This window comes from Hipposideros armiger, unplaced genomic scaffold (genome assembly GCF_001890085.2).
Source record: "Hipposideros armiger isolate ML-2016 unplaced genomic scaffold, ASM189008v1 scaffold_191, whole genome shotgun sequence".
Taxonomy (NCBI): domain Eukaryota; kingdom Metazoa; phylum Chordata; class Mammalia; order Chiroptera; family Hipposideridae; genus Hipposideros; species Hipposideros armiger.
This window is the reverse complement of record NW_017731541.1, coordinates 1432108-1455459: the sequence shown is the minus strand read 5'-3', so window position 1 is coordinate 1455459 and position 23352 is coordinate 1432108. Positions and strand designations below refer to the sequence as shown.

At 52.5% G+C, this 23352-nt stretch overlaps 1 protein-coding gene across 1 annotated transcript in view; it reads left to right on the top strand.

Annotated features, from left to right (window-relative positions):
* LOC109388354 (growth factor receptor-bound protein 10) overlaps positions 1 to 23352 on the top strand; it is a 92457-nt gene that overhangs the window by 42234 nt on the left and 26871 nt on the right. The window contains exons 4-5 of the mRNA XM_019653012.1: positions 10382 to 10601; positions 13722 to 13863. Coding sequence (XP_019508557.1) covers positions 10382 to 10601; positions 13722 to 13863 — 362 coding nt within the window. The remainder of the gene's footprint in view (positions 1 to 10381; positions 10602 to 13721; positions 13864 to 23352) is intronic.

Here is a 23352-nt window from a genome sequence, read left to right as displayed (position 1 = left end):
GGGTGGGGCTTAACTGTGGGGCGGGGCATAGGTGTGGGCAGGGCATAGCTGTGGGCGGGGCATAGCTCTGAGGGGGCAAAGCTGTGGGCGGGGCATAGCTGTGGGTGGGGTGACACAGGTGGACTACATTCCTATAGGTTCTGCTTGTTCAGCCTCTACTGATGGCGGAGCTTTGCACAAGCCATCATAAGATGGCAGTCCGGTGTATTGGCAGAGAAGCCTGCACATTTGTACTGAAAACTAATGTTTGTTGGGTATAGGAATCCAGGTTTAGTACAACTTAGGAAATCAGCCGCCTGGTCATCGTGTTCCTTCACAAGCCAGTCTGTCTGGGGTTACCTGGAGAGTCACCCAAGCAGCCAGCCCCAGGGGTCCCGGCGTCACTCTCAGCTTCCACAACCTGGGGTTCACTCCAATCTTATTTTGCCCCCTGACTGGATCCTTGCACCCACCTCTTAGATGGAATGTTTCTCTTCTGGGGGTGACCCTTGCCTCTCCACAACTAAACCCCTGTCCCTACTGGTCACTTTGGACCGCACTTCCATCGCACCTACGCTGGCCCCCAGGAGCCCACCCCGGTGTGCATGCGTGTGTGTGCCTTTCCTTCTGCACCGGCAGTGGGCGGGGCCGTAATGCAGCATGTGTCGGGATTTCCTTCCTTTTTAAGAATGAATAATAGTCTGTTATATAAATACAGCACATTTTATTTATCCATTGGTGGACACGGGGGTTCCTTCCACTCCTTAGCTGTTGTGCATCACACTGCTGTGAACATGGGTGTGCACATATCTCTGAGTCCTGAGAGTTGTATACCTTCTTTAACTTTTTCAAAATGGCTCAAAGATTCAGTCTTAATCTTTTGGTCTAAGTTTTGAAGATATTGAGTCATTGTGAATAAACCCACATTCTTCATTGCAGTGTTTTAAGATGAGCACTGGGGTCCCCTGCCTGCCCTGCTGACTGGGCTAGAAATGGTACAGTAGTTGCTAATAGACAGAAACCATTTCCTACACTGAAATCCTGTTCCTTTGGCTACCCCTTTTCAGGTTCAGATGCATTTTCAAGTGTAAATCTCCATTGCTGATTTAAAGCAATACATGCATGCTCACCGCAGGAAAACTGTGCAACAAAACCAGATAACAAAAGAGGACTTATGACCCCAAAAGCTTTAAAAATTGCAATTTAAATGATGCACTGATTGTGTTTACTTTGATGAGTTGGGAAATGCCAAGCTAGGAGAAGTTCCCACGCCGGGTGTGTTGGTACTGGGCTGAGACACCTCCTGGCTTCCCAGCTGATGGGTCCAGACTATGTCAGGAGAGCATCTTGGCCACCCAGGGGCTTGGGGGGCAGGGGAGAAGGGGAGGGGCTCTGCTGTCCTTCAGCTGGAGCCACCCCCATCACACTGCCTCCAGGACTGGCCACCCTGGGGCTAAAGTCTCTGGAAGGGACTGAAAGGCATAAGGAAAACCAGAGACTCTTGAGAAGGATGGCAGTGCAGCCCAGAAATACTTGCAATGATTGGCTGATGAGAGCTGACCACTCTGCCCAGTGGCTCATGGGAATCACGCCAGTCATGCACAGTGTTCAGTGTGCATTGGATGAATGTCCTGTCTGTCTGGGTAGACAAGACAGGCCTCTACGTCTTTGCTCAGGCTCTGGGACCTACGTGGGACTTAAGTCATTCATGTCCCCTCAGGTAGGGCCACAGTCTCTACGTCTGCTAGTCAGTGCTCTTGGTTAAGTGTGTGAAAAGGATCTATAATGCTTAGTTTAAAATAACGGTCGTCACACAGGTCAGCCCCACCCTAACAGAAGGACCGCTCCAGTGTTTGCCTTTTGTTTTCATGCCCTTTGTTTCCTGTAAAGTTTTATACATAATTAAAAATGTCCATGCTGCTTTGTTTCTGCACTTTGTGACCTGTCATTTTCTAGCAGAGGCTTGAACAGGAAACGTCGTTCAGGTCGTGAGACTTTAGATAACGCTCAGTGGGAAGACCTGGCTCCATGCTGGACTGTGCTTGTGTTTATCTGATAGGCTGTGCGGGTCCCCTGGTGAAGTTGATTTACTGCTGTTCTCATTGGGCTTCCATTTTGCTCGTTTGCACCACATACATCGCCACAAGATGAGCCTTTACAGGGCGCTCTCAAAGCCCCGAGTTTTAGTGAGACGCGATGTCGGCTGCGACCCACACAGTGGGCAGGGGGCCAGGGCTGCTGCCTCAGGTCGCAGCACTCAGCTGAGAGCCCTGCGTTCACAGTCAGCCTGAAGTGGCTTCTCATGGACTTGACTCCCTCACAGCAGGCTGGCGTGGCCGAGTGCACCATCTTTGGAATAAGCAATTTGCCTTTTTTGAAAGAAAAGAGATCAGAGTTCTGACGGGAGCTTTATCGCTGTAGGACTTTGGCCCCACTGAACGCCAGATTATGTGCCTCACTGCTAACTAGGGATTCCTGTACTTACCATTTTTTTGAGAACTAGAGTAATAAGTGATGTAAACTGTAGGGTACTTGGTAAGTGCTTGGTCGTTGCAGCTCTCCGTGCACTGCACATGGACACGCAGCTCAGGTGTCAGGCCCCAGCCAGGCCACCAGGTTGCTGGGGGCAGTTTGAATCACTACTTCTTTGGGCCCTGCTGTGCCTAACAGTGAGAGGTGACATTTGTATCTCTTAATTTCTAAGACCCCTTTGAGATCTTTAGCCTTCTGTGGTATAGCAAGGAGAAGCTTTGCCTGCTCTGCGGCCCCGGCTGCCAGGAGAGTTTGCAGGTCACTTAGTGACTTTCTGACAGTGTTCTGCTCCCCAGAATGCAGGACTCTGCTCCATCCCACCTCATGGAAACAGGGGGGCGGGGCAGTGCGGGGTGACTTAATGGGGAAGTTACCCGTAAACTGGGAAGGAAAGGGAACAGCCTGCTGTGAGCTGGATTAAAAATGCCACTGCAAACCTGCATAATAAATGTCCAACATTTATTTGCTCTCCGGTTTTGAAAGCGCCTGTGAACCTGATTGTGTCCCATGGCCCAGACAGGCTAATGAACATGGGGGTTTCTTCAGCCACCACACAGGAGGTTGCAGGGTTTCGGAATTGTTAGAATCCTCTCTTCTTCCATGAGGGAGATGTGATTTTAGCAACTCATTCCTGAAATATTGTCTCCCTCCATTGTTAACCATCGTGCACTTGGGGGAACACTGCGGCTCTCTGGGTAGCCCCAGGTCACTCAGCGTCTTGGCAGCCTTGGAACCATCTCCGGTCACTGGAGCAATGTGTCCAAAGTCAGACCAGGGCAGGAGGAAGCCCGGAGTCCTCTGCAAATCCAGTGGCTGCCGGGGACGGTAGCCTTAGGCTCTCAGAGGAGGGCCCCAGCCCTTGTCTTGCTGTCCCCAGCTCCCTGCAGGGTCCCTACCGCACAAACAGTGTCGGCAGCCCTGCTCATCTGTGTGGTAGTAGATAAAGGGCTTGATTCTAAATCAAATCTCAGAAACATCGTTCTGCATCTAACTAGCAGCTGTAGATACTTAAATAATCCTCCTTGTAGCACTTCCTTGGACACAATGTGTATATGTATTATAAATGTAGCCTTCAGGGCAGCAGGCTACAGACTTGTATTATCTACAGAGCCGTCTAGTAGGATCCTGGATCTGTGACTTGCTATGGGCTAGTCTTGGAGGGGCCCAGACGGAGCTCCAAAACAACAGAGGAAAATGCCAGCGCTCTCTAGCAACTGGATACATAACTAAATGTGCGTGCAGCCTTCCCGAGTGCACACTTCTGCATTTGGATTAGGAAAAGGATAGGCATTCCAAGAAAAGTCATTAGGATACCAGCTGTCGGTACAAAGCAGAGAACACACTACACTGGCCTGCCTCAGCAAATTGAGAGGGTTGTTAGGATTTTACTTTGTTTAGGTGTACTGTACCCAGGGTGTGTGTGTGTGTGTGTGTGTGTGTGTGTGTGTGTGTGTGTGTCTGTGTCCAGTCTCACCTCACCTGCTAACCCTGAAGATGTTTTGGGTTTTGATCCCACCCAGGTGGCCTGCAGAGCCCAGCAACTGCCCCCAAAGTGTAGGCAGGAGTCTTTCAAACGTATATGGTCATAATGAAAAACAAACCTCACACACATTCTCACTGCTTGTTAATCAGGTTGTTGATGTGCATTTTCTCCGTAGACGCTAACAATGGCAATTGCTGGTATCTGTGGAAGTTGGGTGGACAGGAGACGAAGCCATTTTCCACAAAGGTTGGAAAATAAGTTTCTGTTGTAAACTCTGGAAAGTCAGCTGTATGAATGTATAACTACAATGCTAGGTTTGTATTTCTGTACATAGGCTGGACAGACCGACTCCAACGCCTGCCTCCTGTAGTAACCACTTAAATAAAGCATCGGTTCTATTTATTTTCAGTGACATGATTTCGAAGTTACGTTCATATTTGGAGTTGTGGTTGGGTGATTTGTTCTTATATTTGTTCATTATCTTTAAATATCATGACTGAGAATAGAGAAGAATACTGTAATAGTGTAATACCTGATTTTTTTATTCTACTTTCTTATGTCCAAACAACTCTACATGTGATAAATTAAAGGCATGTGATTGCAACACATGAGAATAGAAGATTAATCGGTATGCAAAGAAGGTATTGCAGTTGACTATCGAGTTATAGTTGCACAAGGTTTTACTTGCTTAGAGGTCAACAAAAATAGCTTCCAGCTGAACATGGTCTGGGTTTAAATTACTTTCGCAGGCTGGACCTCTAGTTTGCCTCCAGATAGAAATGTGTAAGAATGCTGGCCTTTGCACGTGTTCAAGACCGTCCAGATATAGTACTGTAAAGAAAACTCCCTTTTCCCTCTGTACTCTCACTGGACACTTGTGTATGCCAGACACGTCGGCGTCCCCCATACGAACAATTCTGAGACACCAGCTGGGTGCCCCACAGTTTGGTGCAGTTCACACAACCTAGATACCTGGTTCCATCCTTTGCTCAAGCAATCCACACAGCGCAGGAAAACAGTTTATTTCCGAGATTACCAGTTTATCATATAGGATATAACCCAGTAACAGCCAGATGGGAGAGAGACACAGGACAAGGTAAGGGGGAGGCGCTCAGAGCTTGCATGCCCTCTGGACATGCCACCCTCCCGCGCCCGACCTTGTCCACCAACCCGGAAGCAATCTGAAGCCATCCTTTAGGGGTTTTATAGAGCCCTTATTATGTAGGCAGGATTGATCAAATCATTGTCCACTGGAGATTAATTCAATCCCAGCCCATCTCTCTTCTCCAGTTCAGGAGGGTGGGGCTGGCAGTTCCTCTAATCACTTGGTTGGTTCCCCTGGCTAAGGGCCCCCCATCCTGTGCTTATCTGGGACTTTCCAAAAGTCACCTCATTAGCATAACCTCAGGTGTGGTGGAAAGGAGCTTGTTATGATTGATGAAGGGAGCTCCTTTCACTTTTATAAAATGCCTGGGGCTGTTTGGGGAACCAAAAAGACAAAATATTTTACCAAGAGGTGCCCCTGTTACTCTTATCACTTGGGGAATTACCAGCATTTTAAGATCTCTGTGCCCAGAACCATGGAGGAAGACCAAAATATATATTTCATATTCTGTCATGGCCTCACAAGTACCCTCTACTTTATTCTTCTCAGGGACCGAACCTGCTCTTACTAATGTATCACCCTCTAGGGTTTTAGCCTTGTAGGCAAGTGTGCCCCGCCCTGCCTGACAGCTTAAGTGTGCCTGTGTGTGACCTGGGAGGAAACGGAAGACCGCGCTTGTCAGCAGATGCCGTCGTGGGTCTGTGCAGGAAGGACAGTAACCATGGAACCTGAACACACAGAGCAAATAGCATTTCTGTACGGTGCCAAAACGATTTAGCAAAGCGGACGCCATGTCATCTCTGATGCCTGGTTAAAGAAGGCACTAAACCTAGGTGATCCTGTAACAAGCAGATGTAGGGAAGGGGACGAGATGGAGCTACGCGCTCATAGGCGCCCTGGAGTTGACTCTCTCCTGCCTACAGTCGGCTGCTCAGTGTTCAGCCTCTTCCTGCCTTGGTTTTGGGAAAAGATTGACCCAGAATAATTGATGAGCCAAATGCGAGTTTGTTTCACTGCATTTCCATCCATCTGAGAACGAACCCCGCCTCCACCGTAATGACATTGAGACAGATGCACATGTGAGTCCCAGGTCAGATGAGCTCCTCAGATATTTGGGACAGAAGTCAGTGCCCCGTTTTAGACTGGGATATTCTAGGAAGGAAAGCAGCTATTAATAACTTGATTTACCACCATGTTGTTTGACCTATATATTTGCGCAGTAAATACATCCCTGTGAATCTGTGTGAAGTAAATTTCAGTTATTAAACCGTTTTCCCTTCCCCTGCCAGGACTCCTGCCGGACGGGCATTCTCGTGGAAAGCGTGTTGGCATCGAGTTCACAGGGAATAGACGCGTAATCTTCACATTCGTTTCCAGGGGCATTTGCTTTGTGAATGCCCTGCTTATCTGAGTCTCCCCCTTGTGACCCCGCAGGAGGCTGGGACAAGTGGCTGATGTTTGACTCCTGTGGACTCATGCAGGGGCCACACGCGGGGAGAGGCACGAGCCGTCCCCAATGGGCTAGACGCGGAATGTGAGCCATGCGAAGTGTGCAAGGGCTGAGTGTCACTCTGTGTAGGGCTGTCTTAGCGTAGGGATATTTTTAAAAACATGGACAAGTGTCTTCTTTGGAATTAATTCTTTTAAAATCCCTGTTGGGCAGATTCCATGATGAGTCCTCGTTAGAATGTAACCAAGTTTATTTTAAATAAAATCAGATAACTGTAAGTAGTTTCACTAGCTGAACAGATAAAATGCTGCCTGGCCCTACGAGAAATTTTAAAGTTTGTTCTAGAGGCAATTTCTGATTCTTGGAAAAGTTTTCCTTCTGCTCTAAGAGCTATGGAAAATAGGCAAGCTTGAAACCTGCCAGTGCAGTGGTTGGATTTGATTTATGAAAATCATAGCCTACTAAGTGCATGATATCAGATGAACTGGGCTGTGCTTACTGGCGGCATAATTAAATGTATTAAAGTAGAAAGTAGTTTTATAAAGACCCCGCCTCAGAGGGAGTTATGGCATTTTGTGAGCCATGAATTGCATTTATACTTTGGCGTCCAGCTCACCTCTAACATTTACTTTGAATAATGTCAGAATTGCTTTGTGTTCTGGAAAGCGTAGTGGCTTGCCTGCAGGGAGGGTGACCCAGCAGTGACCCGGTTGGCCCAGAGCAGGCGCAGGAGGGAGAGGACAGGACACATGGCGGGCTGCCCTCGTGGATGGGCACGGTCCGGGCTCTCAGAAACGCCAGGGCAAAAATAACTCAAATGAAAACCCACCTGAGGGAATCAAGACTTTTTTTTCCCCCCCTCGGAAGAAATCTGTCAGCGAAAACTGTATTCCATTTGGTTTCTAAAGCAGGAAGAAAGTGATGAAAACCGTGGCCTTTGTATCCTGCCAGGCTTTCTCCGTTTTTAAGCAAGCACAAAGCAAAGCTCTATGAAACGCCATGGGGTTCTCCCTCAGCGGCCTGTCCGTGGCCTCCAGGCCACCGCGGTGCAAACCGAAGATCATTCCTTAATGACAGTGAACTTTCTGTCTCACCCCGAATTGATTAAATGGCCCATTAAGAGTTGCTCATAGGGTGAGTTAGGGTGCCACATGCACTGACTTGCTTTTCAGAGCTTAAGCTAAGCGGCTGTTACATGCCAGATACGTATGAGTATGGGAGATGAGTGGGGTTCATGATGGATGCACCCTAGAACTTTCCTGAAGCCCCAGATCTGCGAACTCCAGTGTAATGTACGCCGTTCCTCGTAAGACGAATACCCTGAGTTCTCAATGAACATCCGACACAGTTAGTCCCTATTTGGCTGGCTGTCCTTGGGCAGCCATCGCCCACAATTTTTACCGTTGCCCAGTGTGGCTTCTTCATAGCCTGCAGGAGCTCGGGGACCGGGGGTGGGTGCACCTGCCCCTCCAGGGTCCTGATTCTCTGTCAACCCCTCTCTCCCACTTACTACCCGCACCCCTGCCCCATCCCCAGGACTCTGAACAAGAGCTCTGCCTGCTGACTGTGGTGTCCTCCCATGTGATACATTAATTATTGATGATATGGTAATTATTAATTATTAAGTCAGCACTTTGGTCCTCTCACTACCTGGCCACGGGATTAATATTTGACTGCTTGTAGTCTGAGCTACGACAGCATCTTAGCCCCACATGCGCCCTAGCAATGCAGGCCCAGCAAGCTGACGTCGCCACGCCTCCCTCCCCTTCCAGCTCGGCTGTCTGTCTGTCCTCAGGACCCTGTGTGTCATCTGTCTAAAGCCTCCCTCGCCCGCATGGCGTCTCGGCTTCTGTGCCCTGTTCAGGCAGCTGTCTGCCTCTTTTCATTGCGTTCCGTTTTCGTGGGCCCTGACAGCTTATGAGAGGAGGGAAGCTGAGACTCTGTGTTGGGAGCAGGAGGCAGGGAAGGCAGCGTGTTCTGGAAAAATCCGTGAGCTCATTCGTTGAGCGCGCACCTGGTGAGGTCAAATTGGTAGCTGCAAAGCTTGTTTTCAAATTCAAGGTCCGCTACTTAGCGCTCGTGTGATCTTAGGCGAGTCGTTTAAGTCCTCTAGGCCTGTCCCTCAGCTGTTAAGCCGGGTTAATGGTCACCACTTTATATTGTTTTGTAAGGAGTGAATGGAATACAGGTAATAAATAACCCTGACCCAGTGTTTCGCGTGTGCCCGCTCGTGACAGAGCAGGCCATAACCAACTCACTCTGCACACGCTTCGTATGGGGTGCCACTGTTATCCCCAAGGCCAAGTGCAAAGAAACAAAAAACCAAAGCCCCTGGGCCTGGGCCCGCGCCAGCCGCTCTCAGCATGTCCTGCCACCTGCCACGTAGGAGCTGTCCCCTTGGGTAGGGTGCGGGCCTCACTGTCCTGGGCCCTAAGCCCCTTGCTTGTTAAACGGGTGTCACGTGGGGCCGTGAGGGGACAGATGAGACTGTGAGTACGTGACCTGCAGTGTGCTGCCTTGGAGCCAGCCTCAGCTGTTATTTGCCATGTTGTTAAAATGTGACAAATGTGGAAGTCGCAGAAAAAAGGAGTCAGTATTGTTAGAACGTATTGGGTTACGAAGAAGAGAAACCCAAACTAGCTCAGGCACAATTATTATAGGACGCAGGAATGTTTAACACAGCTCCCAGCAGGAAGGCAGCCAGGCCTAAGAAAGGACAGAAGCTGAGCCACGCACAGCTGCCGGGAGCCCAGCGCACGTCTCCAGCTTCCAGCTTTGTCCCTTCCCACATCTCTGAGTGTGCTGGGTTACACCCTCAACATGTATTAGCCTGGTTTTCTAGAGAGACAGAACCAATCGGGTGTGCATTACACACACACATCCCCTCCCCAACACACACAGGTGTATCCATATGGCACGTATGGGGGGAGGGGTATTTCTGGAACTGGCTCACATGGTTGGGGAGCCGTGGGTCCAGGGTCGGCCCTGGGTGGGTCCAGGCCGGAGACCCAGGGAAGAGTTGGAAGGCAGAATTCCCTCTCCTCGGGGGACAGCCATCTTTTCTCTTATGGCCTTCAACTGATTGAATGAGGCCCCCCACATTGTGGAGGGTAATCTGCTTCACTCGAAGTCTGCTGATTTAAATATTAATCGCATCTAAAAATACCTTCACAGCATTCTCTAGAGCCATGTTTGACAAAATACCTGGGTATGTGACACACAAAGTTACCCCTTTCTTTCTGGCATTCTCTGTCATCCTCTCTGGCATTCTCTGTGCCATCGGGCTCTCTGGCCAGTCAAGGGCAGAGGAGGGGCACCTGGAGGTCCCCAGGTGAATACCTGTTTCATCAGCAGCCCACGGCGAGCCTGTGTGCCCCAGCTTTGGTGGCTCGAGTGGGCCAGGGCTGGCATCGTTGTCCAGTGCTGTTCTGTTTCCATCTCTCTTCTAGAATTTCAGGGAAAGGTGAGCCCTGATTGGCCTAATGAGGGCTCCGTGCCCACCTGTGACCGGCCAGCTGAGGCCGGGGCAGGGGTGTCATGCTCTGTGCCCACGGCTGGGTGGGACAGATGCTCTGAAAAGTGTCTCCTGCCCAGGCTCATAGACGTCATTTGCACTGTAATTATTGGATTGCCTCTCTAATATCAATAAATATGAATCAGTACAAAACATATTGTATAACTAAAAAAATTATGCCTATCTCAGTTGTTCTTCCCTCCTGCAGATGTCGTTGAATGTCGTGAGCTTCCGTGTCTGGTTGCCGAGGTGCACATTTGTCCGTGGCCCCCTCACCACTGCTAACGTTACTTTTTTGCTTTTCCTTTTACTGCCCAGAGGATGATGTAGACCTGGAGACTCTGATGGATGACATGAACACATCCCTGGAGAGCCTGTACCCATCTTGTAGCATGCAGTCGGACACCGTGCCCCTGTGTCAGAATGGCCAGCACACCCGCAGCCAGCCGCCACCCTCGGGGACCAAGTCCCTCCAGCCACAGTTGTCCCCATGGCAGAAGGTGCAGCGCTCGCAGCCCGTGCACATCCTGGCCGTCAGGTGGGACCAGGGGCCACGCGGGCGAGCAGTGCTGTTGTGCAGACATGCTGGGGCTGCCTGTTGGGTAGATGGCAGGCGGTGGGGGGGACGTGTTGGTCGTGTGAGAGCCACAGGCCAACACATTTCATTCCTCTGTTTTGCGTGACAGCGCTGGGTTGGACTTGGCACCCAGTTCAGGTTAGATAACGTTTATTGAGCACCTGCTCTGGGCCGGGCACCGTGCCCGATGGAGGGATATGCAGGAAAACCATCAGAGAAGAATGCTCTGGAAAGAATGAAATAGCTGGGCAGATTCTTGAGGACTTCAAGGCCTCACTGCCCAGAGTGGAGTCGGGGGGCCAGGAGCAGAGGTGTCCCCTGGTGCTTGTCAGAAATGTGCCACCTCAGACATTTGATCGCACTCCCCAGCAGAGTAAGCGGAGGGGGCACGGCCTCTGTGGGGACACCAGGCTGGCAGGAAGGACTCTGAGAAGTAGAGGAGGGCCCCTGGCATGTGGCAGGCCCCTGAACTGGGTGTCGTCGGGGGCGTAGGGGCTGAGGGGTGAGGGAGAGATTTCATGAGCAGGAGAGATGGTCCCTACTGTCACAAAGGGCAGGGCTGCCTTCCTTTGTACAGGTGAGTGATACCCCATTGTGTGTACTTGTCACGTTTTCTGTATCCGGTCATCTGTAGATAGACAACATGGACAGTATGCCACGTAAATAAGCCTGCCATGAAGGGCAAACACTACATGATTGCACTTTTAGGAGGAATCTAAAACAGGGAAACTTCTGGGAGCAGAGCAGAATAGCGGTTGCCAGGGGCTGGTGTGTGTGTGTGTGTGTGTGTGTGTGTGTGTGTGTGTGTATGTGTATGTTGGGAGCGGGGATGGGAGGGATTAGCCGAAGTGTACAAAGTGCTTCCTCACTCTGCCCTCCCCGCAGCCCCTGGCAGCCGGGTATGCCCACCCTGGGTATTTCACAGAGATGGAATCATGTCAGATGTGGCCTGTGTGCCTGGCCTCTCTCATGGAGCATAAGTTTTTTTCATAAAGATCTTATTTTTAAGAGCAGTTTTAGGTTCATAGCAAAATTCAAAAGAAGATACAGAGATTTCCCACCTCACCGCACACTGCACATGGGGCCTCCCCTGTTATCACCCCCCCACCCCCCACCCCCCCGCCAACAATGGTGCATTTCTTACAATTGAACCTACACGAATATGCCGTTGTCGCTCCAAGTCCGTAGAATACGTCAGGGTTCACTCTTGGTGTTGGACACTCGAAGTGTTCGGACAAACACCTGACAGCACGAATCCTTTGTTACAATAGCATACAGAGTATTTTCACTGCCTTAAAAGACACAGGACTTTTTTTAATGCTCAACACAACCTATGAAAGAGAGAAGGTTTTGTGAGCAACCGGGATGTGAGAGTGTCAGCATCTTCGCTCTGGTCCTGCACAGGGGACACACGTGTCAGATGGACGCTCTGCCCAGCCGAGGCTGTTAGGGGAAGAGTGCGATTTGTTCGCAGTGAAAACACACTTCCTGGCACGTCGTCAAGGCTCACAGAAAGGCCCCCTGTGTCCTCCGCCTGAGCCCCTTTGTACTATGGAGTACTCGTATTGAGGATCAGGCGTCACTTCCCTGTCCACGTGCGGTGGCTGGACAGGCCTCCTTTAGAATCAGGACAGCTTGTCACATGGTCGCAATGTCCACTTCTCTAGTGGCAGGCCTCCCCGGGGAGCGAATGGATCAGTCAGTCAGTCAAATTGCAAAATGAGTCACAAAATTATTGGAAGCCACAGCCTGCACAGGGGCTTATGGGGTGTGTGTGAACAAGGACAGGGACCAAAATGCAGCCCGGGGGTCTGTATGCTGGACAGTGAAACCCTCGGTGGACAGAGAGGGGCTCCACTCCCAGGACACCCCTGGGCGCCAGGCGGGCAGGAAGCTGCCAGCAGAGCCCCCAGGGAGACGAAACACAGGGCACTTTGCATTGGGTTTGTTTTGACTTTGAACTTTATTTTTCTGCTGTTTTCATAATTGCATCTGATGGGTCATTTGTGTACGTTTTGCTCAGCTCTATGGCTGGTGAGGTTTGCATTCCTCTAGGGAAATGCCACAGAGAGGACAGTGTGTAGATTCAGAAATGGTTCTCAGCGGTGTACGTGGGGGATGGCAGGGCATTTCTGGGGTGACACAGACACAGGCTTTTGTGCTCTGGGGTGGACAGCTACACGGAGCATTTATTTCCAATTAATTCAGTATCAACAACCTTTTTGTGTAGGTAAGCATTCATTCCACAATTTAGGCGAGGACCCAGGAAGCCCCTTTTAGTACTTTCATCTGGTTCAAGAAGTACTCATTTCAAGGTCACTGAAAACTAGTTGTTCTCATGAAAATGCTCTTACTCATAGATGTCTTTGCACATCAGGTATGCAGGGATCAAACGCGCTGGGCCCATGTGCAACGTGAGGGCACACACAGTATATCTCTTACCTGAGTGGGCCGGTCGGTACCCTTTCAGTCGGAGAGGGCAGTTTTCGTTTTTGTTTTTGTTTTAATGTTTAATTGTGGTGAAGTACACATAACATGAAGTTTGCCATCTCCACCATTTTTAAGGCTCCAGTTCTGTAGTGTTCTGTACACGCACACTGATGTGCAGCCTCCAGAACCTGCTCACCTCGCAAACTTCACACTCTGTCCTCGCTGAACGCTCGCTTCCCGTACCCTGGCCCCTGACATCTCCATTCCACGTTCTGTCTCTATGAATTTGATCGCTGTGGGGGCCTCGTCCAAGTGGGCGCATACAGGATCTGGCTTCTTGTGACAGGCGCATTTCACTTCACACAGTGCCCTCAGGGTTCATCCATGTCGTAGCGCGTGTCAGAACCGTGTTGCTTTTCAAGGCGGAACGATACCTCCTTTGTGCGGTTAGACCACATTTTGTGATCTGTTCACGCGTCGATGGACGCTTGTGTGGCTTCCACCTTTTGACCGTTGCGAATCCTCCTGCTGTGCTCACTGGGTACTTGCCCACGTGAGCCCGCTTGCTTTTGGGTGCATCCCCAGGAGTAAGCTTGCTGGGTCGGGTCTGGGGTGGCAGCTTTTAACCAGCGGTTGTCTCTTTCGTCCCAGGCGCCTGCAGGAGGAAGACCAACAGTTTAGAACCTCTTCTCTGCCGGCCATCCCCAACCCCTTCCCGGAGCTCTGCGGCCCAAAGAGCCCCCCTGCCGTCCCGCCGGGCTCCTTACCTCCCAGCCAGGATGTTGCGAAGCAGGTGAGCGTGCCCTGGCTCAACTGCCAGGCTGTTTGGCTGTGGGGTCAGGATGGACATGCCAGCGCATTACTTTGGGGAAAAGGGAGGGAAACTGGATTTTTTTTCTCTTAGTTCTTTTCCTTTTGCAGCTACACCTGTGGCCTTGTGAGGCTTTTTAATTCACTGGCCAAAATTTTATTTGTTACGTCAGGGATGTATCTAATCAGTATATGTTTTAGGAGTCTCAAACACGGTAGAAAATCATAACAATAGTTTGGTGCTTAAAGGTGAGTTTTAGTTTTCTGAATAATTTTCACCATCACGTCCATCATCTTCCTCACCCAGTAATTCTGGATAAAAGAGGGTTAAACGCTGGGCTTGCTCGGGCACCTGCCCTTCGTACAATAGAGTGTCCACATGACAGTCCTGACTTGGAATGCTGTCTGCTCAAGGTGGGAGAATTTTCACTGGACCTAGAAGGTGACAGCCACCTTTTTAAACCAGTAGTTTCTACATTAAAGAAGGACAGTGAGGTGCTTGTTATATCGCCATTGTCCCCATGGGAGGGAACAGGCCCAGAGAGCTTCAGGTATAGGCCCGAAGTCAAATCGCGCGTAACCAGCTTGTCAGAGGTGGGCTAGCCGCCGTCCCTCCTGGTCAGCTGGTGCAGGGCCAGGGCGGGTCGCAGGCGCAGAGGGAGACCCGGTGAAGTTCTAGTGTGTGTGTGATGGGGGTGGTGGAAGCACAGTAACAGCAGCCGTGGTGACAGCAGCAGCTAGCATTCACTGAGGCATCTCTGTGGGCCAGGCACTGTTCTAAGTGGTTTGTTTGTTTGTTTGTTTGTTTAATTTAATTATATGTTCACTTATCCTCAAAACAACACTAAGAGTTAGTTACAAATGTTATCTCTACTCTGTAGCTATAAGTTGGTGGAACTGGGATAGAATGCAGTGTAACTATTGGGGCTGAGTGTGACCCGGTGTGAGCGACAGACCTGGGGTATGACCCGGTGTGAGTATTAGATTTGGAGTATGACCCGACATCAGCTTCCAGAGCCTCTGATTTTAACGACTAAACTAAGTGTTTCCTGGGTCCTTGACATTCACTCTTCTTAGGAGTATTTCAGTGTGCTTTGCCTTTTCTGCTGGAATCAGTCTCTTCTACTCTCTGCACGTCCCACCTTTGCTGTCCCAAAGGGTGACATGCTGCTGATCCCATTTCTCTGCAAACTCTCCCGTTCGGAGCCTCGCAGGGGCCGCACTCTTAGGCACGCATTCCTGCTGTGCTTGCCAGCTGCTGAGCACCACCCCCTCCCCACTGCAGGCCTCCGGAGCAGGCCATGTCCTCCCACCATCGACACTTAGCAAGTGAGGTAAGTGCCCCCGCCTGGAGCCAGGGCCCGCGGGGCTGCGGCACTTTGTCACATGCCTGAAGTACATCTGGGATGTCTGCCTCTCTGGTGACCTTCTTCTCGAAATAAGGGCCCAGACAAGCTGTCTGTGGATTGGTCACTGAAGTTGTTTACAAAGTTACTCATCCTAAAATAAGACCGTGAAAATATTATCTGGCTCTCGCAGCAGTTGGCAAGAAAACGGGCCTCCACCCCCATGGACTGTCCAACGCTGTGAGCAGAATCAGGAAACCCAGGAATTTTGCCTGCTGTTTTTCTTGGGATCGGCGTTAGTTCCCCATGAGAACATTGTGTTGGTGTCTGCGTTCCTGTCGCCCAAATTCCTCCAGCCTGTGGGACCCACAGGCGCAGGCATAGCCTCTCCCCACTCCCGGATGGATGAGGAGAAGGCTTCATGTGACCAGAAAATACTGGACTGCTGGTCACATGCAGGCCCTAACAGATTCCATTGGGAAGAGCCTGGTCTTTTACAAAAAATTTTTTTGGTAGCGTCTGTTTCATGGTGGTCATTGCACATTTAATCCGCACAACACTTCTACAAACTGCAAGGAAGAGAGTGTTTTCTAGGGGAAAGCAGAGGCCAGTGAGATGAACTACTTGGCCCAGAGGCGGAGACAGGAAGTGAACTTGGCCTGTGCGTGCTCCCTGCCTGCCCAGCCCCCCAGTGGGAGACTCCGTGTCTGCTGGGCCTCCTGTTGGGGGCTGGAGCGCCTCTCCAGCACTGGCTCGCTGCTGAAAAGGAAGCTGTGGTTTACGACGTGGTAGGAGCAAAGCGCGCATTTCTGAGTGGCCCTTCATTCCACGGAGGCAGGAGGGGCTGGGAAGCTCCTGCCATGTAAGGAGGAGCCTCTTCCTGGCTCCCATGTTGTCAGTTGCTGCCACGGAGAGAAAGTCCTCAAGGAGAGAGAGGCCCGGGGGCCCAGGGGGGGGGGGGGTGCCTCAACGCCCAGTGTGCAGCCTGGGGCTGGCTGTGCCTGGGAGGGCAGGGGACTCCGTCCCAGACAGAGAAGGGTGGCACTGTGGTCACCTAAAAGGCCACCAGTGATGGGGAAGTGACAGGGGGTGGGCCAGACTCTACAGCTCGGCCCCCCTGCCCCCAGCTGCTGGGATTTGGGGTTCCTTCCAGGGCAAGTCAAGGACTTTGTACATTACGTGCTCTCAGGCTGCATTTGGCTGCGAGAAACTAAGGCCGGGCTGGCTTCAAATGTGGAAGAAATGTGCTTTTGTGTAACGAACGGGAAGACAAGAGGCAGGAGACCGAGGCCACGGGCAGCCTCATCTGTGTCAGGGAGTCTGCGCCCTGTGCCAGGTCCCACGTGGGATGCTCACCCGAAGGGCCTGGGGACGCTGGTCAGCAAGCCAGGGCCCCGGAAACGTCCTGTGGGGGAGAGAGAAACTGAGGCAGTGTGCTGTGCTGACCAGGAGGACACCATGCGTCCCGTTTGGAGGAAGCAGATGCCGTGAAAGCAGGACACAAGTGCAGATTCAGAGAGAGGGAGAGGGCAGAGGGGCGCGTGAAGCAGAGGGCTGTTGAAAGCAGTGCCACGATATTAAAGGAAACGTCTTTGTTCTGGACTTAAGGCGAGTTTTAAAGGCTCACGGGCGCTGAGGGACGGCCTGGTCAGCGGGTCTGTCTTGCAGCCAGTAGTGATTTTCACGTAGGCACATATTGCCTGTTACAGCAAAGATTTTTCCATTTGTTCCGCAAACACAATTAGTCACGTGTTTTAACCCCATTATTAATAGGGCATAAATACCATCTTGGTTCCACTCTGCTCTTCTCCCTTCTCTTAATTTTAAAAATTAATTTTCTGGAGGTAAATTAATTGCCTTGTGTAGTGTTTTGCACACACATTTACTAATGAGCACAATTGGGTCTCCTGAGGCTTCGACTATGATTCGCTGAGAGCGCCGCGACCTCGGACCGTCTTTGGTGAGGAAAACGACCCTCGGTCGCCAAGCGCAGGCTCTGTCCTGGCACGCGCCGGTGTGGACATGACGCTGCCCACTGCCTACTTCACCATCCGGGGTCGGGCCTCCAGGGGCCGGTCCTGGAGCCACAGCGACTTCCCGTTGTCAGACTCCACCCTAACCCCCACCCCACAAGCCCTCTGTCTCAACCCCTCCAAGCTGTGCCCACAGGGCCTTTCGTGGTGCCTTCAGCGATCAGAACACACTAGAACCTGGGCCTCATTGCAGCTTCACCCAGTGCTGGGGGACCCCAAAGGGGCACGGAGTGGGGTGAACTGTGGCTGCCCCGCCCGTGTTTCTGACACTCAGGGGAGTGGTAGCATCGTGTCAGGACAGGAGCCCGAGAGAGCCATGCTGGGCTCCTAGCTGGACAGAGGAAGCTGCTGCCCGCTGACGGTCACTTAAGGCCCTAAGAGCACAAAGGTCCACCCTAGATACCCAGCAGCCCATTCTTGTCACTTTGGGAGGTGAGCTGTCTTTCCTCAGCCACCCCCTCGCTGGCAGCCCTTTCTCTCCTTCCTTTCACTGCCTGTGTCCTCATGAGTGACGGGGTGGACAGCTGCCACTTCCTCACCGCCGCCAGGGCCCCACCAGTGGAGGGAACGGGAGTCCAGCTGCCATGGGGATGACTCAGACCATTTGCGCCGTGGCCCCTCCTAGGGGCCCTCTGCCCCCTCATCACTCTTGGTGAGCCAGATCTCTCCGTGCTCTGTGCCTCCCTCCATACTGCAAGGATACTCAGAGGCTGCTGTCCCTGAACACGTGTCCCGCTGGCCATGCCGTGCTGGGACCGGCCTCTGCGGCTCCGGGGAGGACTCTGTCCTGTCCTCTGCCGCCCAAGCTGCCCCAGCACCCTCCCCACTCGAGGCCGGCTCCTCTGCTGGGCTCCTCCCCTCCTGGAATGTGGAGGGGGAGGACATAATTTCTGCCTCTTTCCTTTGGCCAGCACAGCTAATCAGTCACGTGACTTCCCTGGACAGTTTTCTAGAGAACTATAAACTGTTTTCATTGTTTTTTAAAATTACAGTATACAAATGGAATGCTTAGTTACCATTTCTCTGAGGAAGTTAGTTTAACAAAGGTTTTTGGTTTTCCTTGGCCACCTCTCTGGGGTCCCTGCGTATTGTCTCCTGCTGCTGAGAGGCCCCTGGTATCGGGGACCCCAGTGGCTGCACCCAGGACGCCAGCTCCAGCCGTTAGGAATGATAGCTCTTAAAGCCTTTCCCCTTCGCCTGTCAGAGGGCTGGTCACCAAGGAGGTTCTCATGGACCATCTGTGACAGGTCACATCCGAAGACCTGGCACGAAGCCTCAAACCCACTGTCTTTCCGACATTTCATAGCAACGCTCTGAACCAACAAACATGGCTCAAGAAACCTAAACGAATGTTCACGTAACATTTTATTCCTCACAAAGGGACGTGCGAACTCAGCTGAGCCAGGCAGAACCCGGAACAACACGGTGCCCATCGCTGCCACCAGAGCGTCCTGTGACCTGGGACAGTCGGTAGAGGTGTGTTGGGCAGGCGCTGAGAGAGCCCTCGGGGGTCATGATGTCGGAGGGGACAGACGTGTTCACACATTATTGTGCAGCGGGAATCTGCAGAAACTGAGCAGAGCGTCCCCGAGCAGCCAGAGTCGTGTGTGTGTGCGCGAGTTTCAGTGGCTGCCACGGCCGTGCCCTCGTGTGTCAGACTGGGTCTGAATGACACGTTGCTGTGCAGTGCCCCTTCCCAGGACTGCTCGGCTGGGCCCCTGCTCGGCCCCCTGGGTCTGAGCTGTGGGTACCAGGGCGGCAGCTGGCTTCACGCCTTCCCGTCCCCCTACCCAGTGGACTTCTGTGTCCCCTGTCACGTGCTTGGAAGTTCACATTTCCTCTTGGGTTTTGGAGGATCTGCAGATGCCACAGGGGAGAAAGCCTGTGTGACGAGCTACCCCGGGCCTCTTTCCCCGTGGCTCCTGCAACCCCCCCCCCTCCCGGCAGAAGCACGCAGCCGATGGCCTCAGTCGTCCAGGATCATTTCTAGGGTGGCAAACACCGCCCCTTTCTCAGCTCTCAGGGAGCGTTATTAGCACCGCCGTGCCTCCACTCTGAATAAGGGCCTTTTCCGTTTAAGTTCTAAATTCACCGCCCTTCACAGCTCGCATGAATGCGTCCTCGTGGCTGGGAACAGGCAGCAGGACACATGAGCACAGTTTTGGGGTGTTCCCTTTGCTCCCCCCAACAGCCCCAGCCTGTGCTACATTTGTCCTGGGAAGGGGGGCTCTTGCAGACAAGGCCGTCTTGGTGCAGGGCTGAAGGAGGTCTGAGTTGCCGCCAGCAAGCTGTGGTGCCTCATGGAGCCGCGGCCAGAATTTTCTTGACTAGGAAAAGGTCAAGTGTAGCACGAGTGGTGTGGCCACTCGTCCACTCACCAAGAGGATGAAAGTCAGCTGCGGAACCAGGAGGACCAGGCTGGGAGCCTGCTTTCCAGGAGCTGCGGAGAGGAAGTCAGAAACACACGTCCCAGTGACAACAGGACGGACCCACGTGATCGGCCGGAGCCCAGGGAGTCGCCTCGCAGACTGGCCGGTGTGGCCGGGGCCCCAGAACCGTGGGGTCCCTGCACTCAGCTCCGTATGGTGGGGGCTCTTTGCTCTCTCTTCATTCCATCCAAGCAGATGTTTTTAAGACACCTTTGTTCTTATTTTCTATAGAATGATATCATTAGAAAAGCCACTTTTGTCAAAATAACAGGCCATGCATATCCATTTTAGAAAAGTTAGAAAAAAATGCGATGAGCAACTCAAAACGGATTCTTCTGAACAAGTTTTCTGTTTGGTGTAAAACAGGCGGGGAGGCCGCTGGCAGACCGCCCTGTGCCTCGCAGCCCTCCCCCCCCAGCCCGGCCGGCGATGAGAACCATCCCCAGGGAAGTCCACTGCGGGGCTCGGAAAACCGGCGTGTACTTCCAAGAGCTATTTTGGAAGTTATTTTTCGAACTTTAACTTTTTTAGGAAGGATTTGCGGGGACTTAAATATATTGCATTCTCACTGAAACCTTGAAATGAATAGACTGGAACGCAGGTTTTTATTTTTGAAAGTAAGTTGGAGTCAGTGTGATTAAACATGGCTGGCTGTGCTTGCTCTTAGCTGAGGAAACAGGGCCGCGTCCTCGCGTGTAGCAGGCTCGGCTCACGTTCTTTATGGCCCCACCTAGCGCCGTTCGTTGATCCTAGAACAGAACGGACAGAAAAATCGGTAGAACTACATTGTTTTCCCTAAAACTAACCAAGCTTAACCCCGATTCTGCCTTGCTCTGAAGTAAATTCAATTTCCTCTGAGCTCACTAGGCCTGCCCAGTTTGGGGTTGAGGGCACCCCAGAGTCCACAGCCTGTGGTGTCGCTCCTAGCAGGCCACAGCCCCCAGTGCTGGAAGTATCTTGCCGGCACAGAGCGGGGACCAACGGCCCTACCCCGGGGTTCGTATCCGGGCTCCAGAAATTCCCGTCTCCTTGACGCCAGGCAAGCTGGTCTGCCTTCCCGAGTCTTCTGTTCTTCAGTGGGTCTGACAGTGACAGCTGCCTCCGGGCGTTAATGCTGGGCACCAGCTTGGCCACTGCAGCTCTCAGAGGTGGTGCCCGCCCCCCGCTGGGCACAGCTGCCGTCCCTCCTGGTGGTCCCATCAGCACCTGCCCACCCTGTCTCCCAGTCTGTGCTGCCTCCTTTCTGTACTGACCCTCCCCCGTGGGCACCCCCTGCTGGCGTTTGGATCCCAACTTGGCTTCTCCATAAGCGCTTACTTCCCAGTATTTTCAAGAGGCTCCGGGAGTTACTGACAATTCCAGCTTACATTTTCACTTTGAAAAATGCATTTAGACTGGACCTAAGAGAGCTCTGGACGAAGATGAAGAACTACGACAAAGCAGACCCGAGAGGTCCCCGCTCAGAGCTTTCTCAGCTCTCGTGGTTTCTGGGCAGGGTTTGTGGGTTCCCTGTGCTGTGCTCAGTCTGTGTGCGCGGAGGTGGGCTGTCCATCCAACGCTGTCCTACACTGCGGACAGCGATGAGGGACCAGGGGCTGAGGATGCCCCGTTCTCTGTGTTTACAAGGGAACGTGGGCCCACATCAAGAGGCCTCCTGAATTCAGCACCAAATTCTGAGGCTGTAAGTCAGCCAGCAGGGGTGTCCAGGTGTGAGGCAGGAGTGAGACGGGCAGCAGGGAGGTGACCCCGCCGTGGACCGGTTGGGGGACCCCAAGACAAAGAGCCGGGCTCCCCAAAGTGCAGTTTCGGACCATGGAGGTGATATAACTTCAACCCTGATTGTTAGTAAGCTCCTTCCTTTGAGATCACACAGATTTAAGCTTTTGTGTCTCACTCTGTGCAACAAACGTATAGAAAGTGACAGCAGAGCTTGGAGGGCTGGGACATTCTGTTACCTCCTCAGGGCTTTGTGACAGGCTGCATTGTCCAGCCAGCAGCGGGCCTGGCAAGGCATTGTGCCCCCAACTCACTCCGAAGAGAAAACGTCTCACACCGTTGATGTAATTACGCCCTTTTTAATACTACTGTTACTTTAAACGCGATTAGCGACTTCATTTCCTTGGCAATGTGCACAAGGACATTGACGTTCAGGGGCTGGCTTCTCCTACTGACTTGTCGCTGCTCCATCTTACTAGTCATGAGGTTGGCAAGCGGGAGTCGTAGTGGTCTTCAGGGTCCTGGCTGCCAGCCTCCAGTGGGGCCTGCCTTGTCCCCAGCTCCCTGTCCCCAGTTCCGTCTGAGCACCCCCCTGGGGCGGTCACAGGTGGCGAGAGCTTTTGAAGACAGGCTTCCCTTAGCTGGTGCCAGGCCGACACCGCGAGGCGGGTGCTACTCACCCGTCCCCATTTTGCAGATAAGGAAACTGAGGCACAGAGCAGCTGCATCACTCAGCCAAGTTCCTGCAGCTCGTTGGTAATGAAGCCAGATCGCAGCCCGGTCTGCTCCTGGAGTGTCTCAGTGGCACCCACGCCCTGTGCTGGGGGTGGGGGAGTCGTAAATGCTGCTTTGACTTCCATACATGGGGCCACACGCTTCACCTCTGCTGCGGACTCTCAGAGCAGTGCCCATGGCACAGACGGGAAAGTCACTCTTAGGTAGTTCCTAAGCTGCCTAAGATCACACAGCCAGGAAGTGACTGAGCCAGGCTGGCACTGTGGGGCTGCCCTCCGAGGCCCCCCCATCCTGGCACGACCCACATCCGTATGTTCTCTGGGCAAGTTACACCCTAGAGGAATGTGTGCCCAAGGTAGAGAGACCTGCTCCCGCAGGCTGAGTCGCAGTGGCCAGAGGCCTTGGCCTGCAGGAGAGAACCTTCTGCCGCCCACCCTGTGCAGGGGGCTTGAGCACCTACCTGGGGCACCCCAGCCTGCTCTCCGGCAGCCCTTGGCCCCGGCCCATTGCACTGAAGCCTGAGACACAAAACCCTGATTTGCTTCCAGAACGAGCCCCCAGCACCACCCAGGTAGGGGAGTCAGCTTGGTGCAGAATGTTCTAGAACTTCTGGCTTTAAACGGCACAGTGGCAGCTGGCTGGCTGTTGTAGCACGCTTCCCTTTGTGTCTTACGTATTCGTTATAAATACCCTTCGTCGGTAGTTCCAAACATATGCCCGGTTTGAGCTGGCTAGTCCGTGCAGTGGCTTTCTAGGTTTCTGTCTTGGGGGTTTGTTTCATCTGGCCGGCAGGTCGGTGCGTTTGGGGAGGTAGCTGTGTCAGGGCACAGTGGGCAGGAGGGGGCCCCAGGCCCTGTTGCTAGGCCATGTGTCCCTTTGTGTCTGTCCCTGCCCCAGGCCAGCAGCGTGGCCCCACTTCCCCGCCCCCGCAACTGCTGCCAGCCAGGCCTTCTCTGGGCCTCCGAAAGCGGTGGACATGGCCCTATGACAAAGGACATCTTAGCTCTTAATACTCAGACTATATATAGACCTTCGGGGGTGGGCGGGCACGGAGCAGCTGAGAAGTGAGGCGAGAGTTTAAAGAGAAACAAAATGGGGCTGGACAGATTTTAAAACTGTTGCCACAGCCGATTTGGGGCAGGAAAAGTGACAAATGGACTTGGAGACGGGGAATGCACTTCAACATCATTTAAGTTAATGTCCAGAGAAGATA